This window comes from Octodon degus, unplaced genomic scaffold (assembly GCF_000260255.1).
Source record: "Octodon degus isolate 3935 unplaced genomic scaffold, OctDeg1.0 scaffold00015, whole genome shotgun sequence".
Classification (NCBI taxonomy): Eukaryota; Metazoa; Chordata; class Mammalia; order Rodentia; family Octodontidae; genus Octodon; species Octodon degus.
In genome coordinates, this window is record NW_004524591.1 from 17,607,621 (window position 1) to 17,617,781 (window position 10,161).

General features: G+C 39.1%; 1 protein-coding gene across 1 annotated transcript in view; it reads right to left on the minus strand.

Moving 5' to 3' along the window:
* The window catches only part of Hibadh (3-hydroxyisobutyrate dehydrogenase), a 131,755-nt gene extending 121,865 nt beyond the window's left edge, over positions 1–9,890 (minus strand). The window contains exon 1 of the mRNA XM_004626497.2: positions 9,701–9,890. Within this exon, the coding sequence (XP_004626554.1) occupies positions 9,701–9,791 (91 nt within the window). The 5' untranslated portion in view covers positions 9,792–9,890. The remainder of the gene's footprint in view (positions 1–9,700) is intronic.
* Between the last annotated feature and the right edge of the window lie 271 nt (positions 9,891–10,161).

Here is a 10,161-nt window from a genome sequence, read left to right on the forward strand (position 1 = left end):
TTAAAAAAAAAAAAGAAAGTAAATATCCCTACAAGGAAAAAATATAATACACACACACACACACACACACACACACATCTCCAGTTCAAAAATGGGCAATTTAAATGAACAGAAACTTCTCAGAAGTAGTACAAACGACCAATAAATACATGAAAAAATGTTCAGTCTCTTTGGTCATTAGAGAAATGCAAATAAAAACCTGAGATTCTATTTTACTTCAGAAAGAATGGCTATCAACCCGAACTCAAAAACAACAAATACTGTTGAGGTTGTGAGGACAAAAGGAACCCTTCTACATTGTTGAACTGAATGTAAACTATTATAATGACTATAGAAATCAGTAGGGAGATTCATTAAAAATGTAAAACCAGAAATTCCATTCAACCCAGCCATAACAATCTGGATATCTTACCAGAAGAATTAATGACATCATATTATAGTGATACATGCATACTCATGTTTATAAAGAAGCACAACTTGCAACAGCGAAGTCATGGAAATGGCCTATATGTCCATCAGTGGATTATTATAGAGCCAAAAAGAAGGATAAACTCAGTAGGTTAAGTGCTTCCCTGGCAAGCACAAGGGCCCGAGTTCAATCCCTGGTTCCACCAAAAAAAACAAGGATAAATCTGACTCATTTGAAGGAAAATAGGTGTACCCTGAGACTAAAATAGGTGTACCCTAAGCTAAAATATATGAGACACAGGTAAAATACCATGTGATTTTTCTTATATGGAAAACACAAAATATAAGTAATTTGACTTTCATCATAAGCATGTAAACTTCGTTAACTATAAAGAAATGAGAAAAATGAAATGGATCACAATGAGTATTTAATAAGTGTTATGTGAATAACTAGTAATTAGAAATTTCATCAAACAGGCACATGGAGATAAAAAAGTTTTGAAGCAATTACAGAGAAACAATGGCATTACAAGAAAAGTAAATTGTGTTACAGCAACCATAACAACTGCAGCTGATTCTCCAATAGTCCTCTCAGATTCAGGGTCAAGTTCCAAACTGACTAAACCAATTGACATTCCTGCCACATATCTACTTCAGGGGCTGCCAGCTCTAAGGCAAAGATCTAAAGTGCTATGGAAAATCTGAAAATGTAACAGGAAATCAATAAGAAATTAATGAAAACATTATATCCAAATTTTGAAGATTCTTGCCATCAATACCTAAGGGGCACCCAGGGGAAGGCACAGACCACAGACAATGGCTATTAATTAGGATTAGAGTAGAGAAAATTGAGGGGTAAAACATTTAGAGTAGTGTCAAAAGTACCAGTGCAAAAAAAAAAAAAAGAGTGCAATACCTGATTATAAATGTTTGAGGCTGAATATAAACAAAGAGGTACTTCATGAGGACCAGAAGACCAGATTTTATGAAATCTTGGCAAGAGAAAAATACCAAGTGATAGAATCCTAGACAAGCTGGAGGACAGCACTGATTAAGTTTGTTGCTGAGGTTCTGAAGGTCAAGAACAATGAGATCAATGTTGGATGAGCTAATATGTATATCAATGAAGATGAAATTTGCAAGGTTGGGCTCAGTTTACTTTATATCTTTGCCTGTGGCACAGTTAGAACAAAGGTAGTTGGTAGTAGTAATATAACTAGTTGGTCTAAGGTCAAAAAAACAACAGGTTATTAATGGTGATGCTTAAAAACGTCACTGAATTTAGAAGATCCAGATATGGTCCCTTCTTAGATGTGTGACCTTGCAGTGAGAAGTTATTTACCTTCTCTAAATATTCAGTTCTATAAACAAGCGTACCTATGTCAGAAGGTTACTGTAAAGATGATCTGAGACTGAAAGACTTCCATACCCTATGGTCACAAATAGATCAACTTGCCTAAGCACCTGCAGAGCTAGCACAAGGTCCTTAGTTCTATACCTACTACCAAAAAACAAACAAAATAAAACAAAACAACTTGACAAAAAAGAAGAACTGAACCAAATTTTGAACAAATAGACACAGTAGAGGTCCACAGAGTATGTCTCCCTCCACCAACCCACAATATCAGAATACACATTCTTCTCAGTTGTACACAGGATATTCTCCAAAATAGATTACATATTCCATTTACCACCGCCTAACCCCTTGAGTTGCTGCTGGGCCTGCAGGTCTGTGTAGAGCTGTAGATGTGGATGGGTTTTGTTAAAGTTGTCAAGAATTAGTCCACTTTAACATAGGAGAATCTATACTGTAACATCATGTAACTCAGTTGTGTCCCAAATTTTCTGATCAAGGAGATTATGGGGGGGGGGTCACAGAGCAATGTGATCAATGACGTAGAGTGTGCCTAAGGAGAGTCACATGGAGAGAAAACATTCTCTCAGGCTTTCACAGAGAACAAATTGGTCAAGCAATGGCTGTGACTCATCCACATGGCTGATACTGACAAAGGATCTGCAAACTGCAGTACAGGGTTACAGGATAAATTCTGAGGGTACTTGACTGACCTTATCAGAAACAAAAGTTACATTTCTTGTTGTACAGGTCTTGTTTTATCTTGGTCTTAACCATCCAGCAAAAAAATATAAAAATGAGGTATATAAAGTAAAGCCATATTAATATGCTGACCTGTGAAAGGCTCAAGTCAACAACTTCTGTGGATAACCCACTACTACTGGGGACTGCTGTGTTGGATTGTTTTGCTGAATTCACGTACCTATAGTATTTAGATGCCAATGGAATACCCATTTCTAACAGGACTAAACAAAAAAAGCAATACAAAGGAAGGACCATTTTGTATCTGTATATGCAGAATAGTTAGGATAGATATACAGCTACTTCCACTTAATTCAATGAGAAGAAAGATTTGTACTAATAGTGTTTGGACAGGATATTCTGCCTGCATCTTATACTACGGATGACCACTAAGAAGGTAACAATGTACAACGTATTATTATTGAAACTGTCCTATTAATCAGTTTTGAAACTGCCTCATTGATATTTGTTTCTCAATAAAATAAAGAATTAGTCCACTTTAAGAGATAGCAATTGAAGTTTTTTTGGGTTTTTTTTTTTTTTTTTTTTTTTTTTTGCGGCCCTGGGGACTGAACTCAGGCCCTTGCGCTTGCCAGGCAAGCACTTATTCCACTGAGCCATCTCCCCCGCCCCGCAATTGAAGTTTACAAGACAACGAGAGAGATTACTATGCTTGTAAACACTTAGTGATCCAGGACAAAAATAAGTATAACACACCTAAATACAGGATGATAATTTCGTGTAACTAACAAGAGATTTCATCTATCAGATTTTTTATGCCCATATTGAAGGGGATATGATAATCTACACAGCATATACACATGACTACCAAAATATGACGTGAAAGTTGGCCTAACAAATTATGCTGCAGCATATTGTACTGGTCTGCTGCTGGGCCACAGACTTCTCAACAGGTGTGGCATGGATAAAATCTATGAAGGCCTGGTGGAGGTAACTGGAGATGAATACAATGTGGAAAACATTGATGGCTAACCTGATGCCTTCACCTGCTACTTGGAGACAGGCCTTGCCAGAACAACTGGCAATAAAGTTTTTGCAGCCCTAAAGGGTGCCATAGATGGAGGCCTATCTATCCCTCACAGTACCAAACAATCCCCTTCAGGGATATGATTCTGAAAGCAAGGAGTTCAGTGCAGAAACAGGAGGATCACTACGAATCCAATCTTCATACTGAGACCCTGTAGACCCTGTATCCCTTGTACCAAATACATTTAAAAATTTTTCAATCAATCTAGCAAAGGAAATAAAAAGATCCCTACAATGAAAACTACAGTACTCTGTAAAAGGAGATTAAAGATATCAGAAAATGGAAAGATATCCATTGCTCTTGGGTAGGAAGAATCAATACAGTGAAAATGGTTGCACTTTGAAAACTGTTACACAAGAGCCAGCCAAATAGCTCAGTGGATCAAAGCACTTGCAAGCAGGCACGGGGGCTGGGGGCTCAAACCCTGGGGCCTGCCATGCTGGCCCTGCCCCCAAGGCACACGGTGACTGCAACTGAGACTGGTGTGGTGGCACATGCCTGTAATCCCAGCTCTTGGGAGGCTGTAAACAGGTGGACCACAACAAGTCGGATCTAGTGAGATCCTGAAAACCCTGTAGACCCTTCCGTAAAACTAAAAAACAAAAAAAATGTTACACAGATTTCCTGCAATTCCAACAGCATATCTCACAGAGTTACAGAAAACAACTCCAAAATACACCTGGAACCAGAAGAGACCTAGAATAGCAAAGGCAATTCTGGGACAAAGGCAAGGCAGGGGCATCACAATCTCTGACTTGAAATTATACTATAAAGTTACTGTGATTAAAAACAGCATGATACTGGCAAAAAAAAAAACAAAAACAAAAAAACCAAAGATCAATGGAACAAACTAGAAGTTGCAGAAAAAACACCAGACACACACACAATTACCTTATCCTTGACAAAAGTGCCAAACTCATTTGCTGTAAGAAAGATAACCTCTTTAATAAATGGCACTGAAAAAACTGGCTCTGTACATGCTGAAGATCAAAATTGACCCTTATTTTTCACTATGCACTAAACTAAATTTGAAATGGATCAAAGATCTAAATATTAAGACAGAAACATTAAATCTGCTGGAAGATAAAATAGGTGAAACTATTGAAGACATTGGCATAGGCAAAGACTTTAAATAAAGCCCCAATTGCACAGAAAGTATCAGCAAGAATAAACAACTAGGATCTCATCTTACTAAGAAGCTTTTGCACAGCAAGAGAAGCCAACAATAGAGTGAGGAGAAAAACCATAGTGTGGAAAAAAATGTTCAGTAGCTGTTCCTTAGACTAAGGATTACTATCAAGAACATATAAAGAACTCAAAAAAATCAGACCTCTCAAATCTAAACACCCAATTTAAAAATGGGCATCTGAGATGAATACACACTTGTCAGAAAAAGAAATCTAAACAGCAAATGTATGAAAAAATGTTCAACATCACTGGTCATTTGAGAGATACAAACTGAAACAACACTGAGATTCCATCTCATCCTGGAAAGAATGGCTATTATCAAGACATCAATGAATAATATGCTGGCTGAGTTGTGGGAAAAAAGAAACCCTTCTCTACTGTTGATGGGAGTCTAGACTGGTATCACTGTGGAAATTAGTGTGGAGGTTCCTCAGAGAACTAGGATTGAAGGTTCCATTTGACCTAGTTATTTCCCTTCTGGGTATCCTCCCTGAAAAATCAAAAACATTTTATCACAGCAATATATAAGCACCCATGTTTATAGCAGCACAATTTGTAATGGCTAAATCTTGAAAATAACCGCAATGCCCATCAACCAAGGAATGGATAAAACAGATGTGGCCTTTTTATACAATGGAGTACTACTCAGCCACAAAAAATAAACTGGAGACTTTCATAGGTAAATTTATGCACCTTGAGATCATACTCAAAAGTTAAATAAACCAGATTCACATGTGTAAATATTCCATTGTCTCCCTAGTGTGAAAAGCTGAAAGAGCAAAATAAGATCCAAAATGTACAATAGATATTGTAAAGTGGGAAGAAACTATTCAAAAGGAAAGAGAAAGTGGGATGGGGAAAAGAAGAAAAGGAAGAGGAAAACAAAACAAAACATATATACATATATATATATATACACACACACACATAAACACACACACATGATAGTTGAGACTGTTACAATACTAATTTCTCTTAGTTCACTATCAAGAAAGATTTGTGCTAATATTGTTTAGACAATTAAATGCTTATATCTTAAATATACTAAGTAACTTAAAGATAACAATACACCTACATAGTATATTAAACATTTTACTCTCCTATTGTTTGATTTTATTTTTATTTTTTTTCTTTGAATAGGGTCTCACTATATAGTTAGGCTGGTCTTGACCTCACTTTGTAGGCCAGGCTCATCTCAAACTCAGAAAAGTACTCCTGCCTCAGCTGCCTGAGTGCTGGGATTACAGGTGTGTATCACCACCCAGCTTCCCCCCCCCATTTAAAATAAAATTTTAATTAAAAAAAATCAGTCTACTGTACAATTCAAAATGCCAAAATTGGTAATAGGTTAATTATTCTTTGTTTGTTTTTTTTAAAGCAGTAGAAGAGAAATGCACTTTATTTTATTTTTTTCTTTTGGCAGAACCAGGGATCAAACTCAGGCCCTTGCCCTTGCCAGGGAAGCACTTATTCCACTGAGCCATCTCCCCAGCCCCATTCTTTGTTTTTAAAAGTGGCTTTTCCTTATCAAAGTAACACAGGTTGATTGTGAAAATTAGAAAGTATGAAAAGATATCAAGTTACAGGAAGAAAAGCCACTCTACAAAAATCACCCTGAGGTTTAACATAGCCCTTCTAATCTTTTGAATGCATTCTTTCATTAGACAGTGCTATAAGATTATATCATACAGTATTATTCCCTTATCCCTTCATCCAAGCAAGATAATTTCTAAAATCATAGAGTATGTCACCTTGGTTTTTTGTATACATACATACATACATACATACATACCTGTAATGCAGCTTAATTGTAAATTAGTCACAGCAAGAAATTAACACAACTAATAATAAAATAAGGAGGTTTTTTAAGTTATGGAAATGTCTCTCAAAATATCTTTTCATTTAATACTTTCAGAGTGGTTAATGGGAGTTACTGATAAGGGAGAATAGTGTACATGCAACATTGTATCGTTCTATCATATACCTATATATGGTTCATATAACTGTATTATATGTATATCATGTCTATAATTGTATCTATTCTATCATATATCATATGTTTTAAGACATAATATATGATAGAAACGTTCATAACATGATAGAAATACTTTCTTCAATGTTAAAAGTTACTGAACTAAGGGTGAAGACTTGCTCTAGGAAGACCTTTATAATTAAGTTATTTTAATAACAAATATTCTCCTCGTGAAATTTCACAAATTTGATTAACTTTTAGTCCCAAGACCACATGCAACTTATCAAAACTCCATGTGCCACTTGGTTACAGTAGATGAAAAAAAAAATGTCATTGTGTATTTGATTTATGCTAGTTAACTGTTTTGAAAGTACATGTCATACAAAAAAAAGAGAAAATTAGTAATGCCATTTTTATATATGATGCTAGTTAATTTCCCCTTCCCCTTTTAGCTGGGAGGTCATTTTAAAATGACCTAATAAAAGATACTTATCCATATACATGGTAAGTCACAAATAGTATAGAGAATCTACATCCATAGATTTTGTCTGTACCAAAAAAAAATCTAAAGTTAATAACCCTTAAAATACAACATTTACTTTTGTTAAATGGGTGATGTGTATGCATTTCTCATTTTCCTATTTCTTGTGTAATGTTAGAAGAATATTAATATAAACCAGGCATGCTGGCACATGCCTATAATACCAGCATTTGGGAAGCTGAAGCAGGAGGATCACTGCAAGTTTGAAGCCAGCCTAGGCTACAAAGTGAGTTCAAGGCTAGCCTGAACTACACAGTGAAACCCTATTTCAAAAAAAACACCAAGGAAAAGTATTAATATTAATGTATGCTGCTTACTAGAAAACTTTGGATCTAATAAGTAAATTATGTGTAACTTTGTTAAATTACCATCCGTACAGTACAAACATTGTAAACATACCATAGAGGCAAATGTGTCACAGAATTTAGAACACCTAAATAACATTACTAGTTGAATATGGTTCTTTTTTTTAATATCCCTAGACTCGAAACTTGTATGCAGAGTTTATCCTTCAGATTCAAACCTCAAAAAAGTTTAACTCTTTCATAGTAAACTAAATTTAACAGAAGTGTAAAACAATTCGATCGAGTAAAAAATGAGATGTTTTAAATAGCTCATCACCAAACAACTATTTAGAATTTTTCATAAATCCATATTCTTACATCTTTCAGCCAAAAGAAATGCAAAGCACAAGATCGTATGACAAAGTAGTCTAGCAAACATTGTGAGGTAAGCCCTTCTAGTTTACAGAGCAAAATAGTCTTAAGCCTCAAATTCTCCTACCATGTAAGAAATTTCCTAACTCTAAAAGCTACATCATGGGCTCATTAAGATATCATTACAACACCCTGTAAAACCACTAAACAGTAAATACATCTTCCTTGGTAAACCAAATCTGAAAGAACTACGCATTCATGTGAAAAGTGGTGATTCCATTAGTACTGAGGAAGATTGTTGGCTTGGTTTTTTAACAGTATCTCCAAAGTGGGAACCCCGTTTTATAGCTCAAATGAATTTGCATCTTGTTTCTATGCCTCTGTATCAGACATTTATCTTTCATCACACAGAGCCTACCTTTCTCAAGCTTGAAAGGAAATTCACAGGTTAGGGGAGGGAGGCAAGACTAGAAAACTACTCAGAACTCCAAAGCTCAACCTACTGACTTTTTTAATATCAATCTTAGAAAAAAATTAATACCTAGGCTTCCCCCATCCCCTGAACTGGTTACAGAACCCAGGATGCATTGCTAGACAAGCCCGGGTCACCGAGTTACATCCCTGCTCCCAGACTTTTTTGTTAACCCTAAATATGATCTTGCTGAACTGTGCCTTGGTAAGAACTCAAAACTTGGGCTGGGGATATAGCTCAGCAGCACAGCACCTCCTGGCAAGCGCTAGGTCGTGAGTTTGATTCCCAGCACAGGAAAAAAAAAAAAAAAAAAACAAACAAACAAACCTGAAAACTTTTATAGAAACACAAAAGTTGTTGGGGGCCGGGGAGATGGCTCAGTAGGATAAGCGCTTGACTGGCAATCGCAAGGGTCTGAGTTCAATCCCCGGTTCCGCCAAAAAAGAAAAGAAAAGAAACACAAAAGTTGAGTCCTCATAGATCTGGCAATTTTTCAATTAATGGAGAACATTAACTGGCTTGTTGGCAGAAAATGCAAGAATAAGGAAAAATCAAGGACAACTTTCTAGACCTGGCTGGAGATATCCTACTTAACTTATTCAAGGAGCCTCGGATTCCTCACGTGAAATTCTCCGTGCACCTTCATAAAGCTCGAAACACTGCCTTCTCTTATGACCCTCGCAAGCTTCCATAACTTAGCAATGGTGGGGGTGAGGAGGACAGAATAGGTTCTGGCCACAATTTTGAGGACTTTCAAAGTATTTTGGTTAATAATTTGACAAAAGTGCCACTTTCAAGTGGAAGTTACACAGGGGAGGAGGCGATAACCCGCCGTACTGGTCAAGGGTGACAAACTCTGCCGGAACGCTAGGATGTGGCCATCCCACCCAATGAAGGTGGTTAATCACAAACCGGGCCCTGCAGCCCGACCGCGCGCCCACTCCGGGTGCAGCCCGCGGCTCCAGAAGGCCGGGGTCCCAGGGGGTGCAAGGTGGGCCCCGCGGCTGCTCCACGTGTCCCAAGAGCCCTAACTTCCAAGCTGCACGCCCCAGACCCACATACTCCTCCCTTCACTTCTGCGCTCTTCCCCATCCCTTCCCAAGTCCCCAGAAGGACACTGACTCGCACATCTGGAGCAGGGACGAGGAAGCGTCGGGAAGGAAGCACCAACGGTACAGACGCGGCAGCGGAAGATGCCAGAGGACTGTGTTTTCTAAAACCCCAACCCAACTGCAGCACCTGCGGTGGAAAGACACTTGTCCGGTCGAGGGAAGCGGGAAGCTGGGAAGGGGCGAGGGACGCGAGGCGCGAGGCGCTTACCCGCGGCAAGGCTGGCAGCTGCCGCCCGCTGCCGGCCGCTCCAGTAGCGGAGGCCGGAGGCGGCTCCCCGGAGCCGCAAGGAGGCTGCCATGCTGCCCCGCCCCGCCTCCGAGCGGTGACCTCCACCACCGCCTCCCGCGGGCCCACTGACGGAGAGTGCGCGCAGCCGAGCGGGTGGGCCGGGCCACGGCGTGGGGCCGCTCGCGCACGCGCTCTCGCTTCTCTGGGCGGGGCTCGCGGGCGGGGCCGAGGAGCGCGGCGCCGAAAGCAGCAGCCGTGCGAGGCGAGGGTTGTCAATCACCTTACAGACAGGAGCGCCAACCAATCAGAGTTCCCAAATTTTCCGCCGCTCTAGCTCCGCCCCCGAGGTCTAAATTGACACCCAAGGGTTGGAAGTCTTCTCGTTTACCAAAACTCTGAGGGTGTGTGGAGGGCTGTAACTGAGCGTTCACCACTACCTC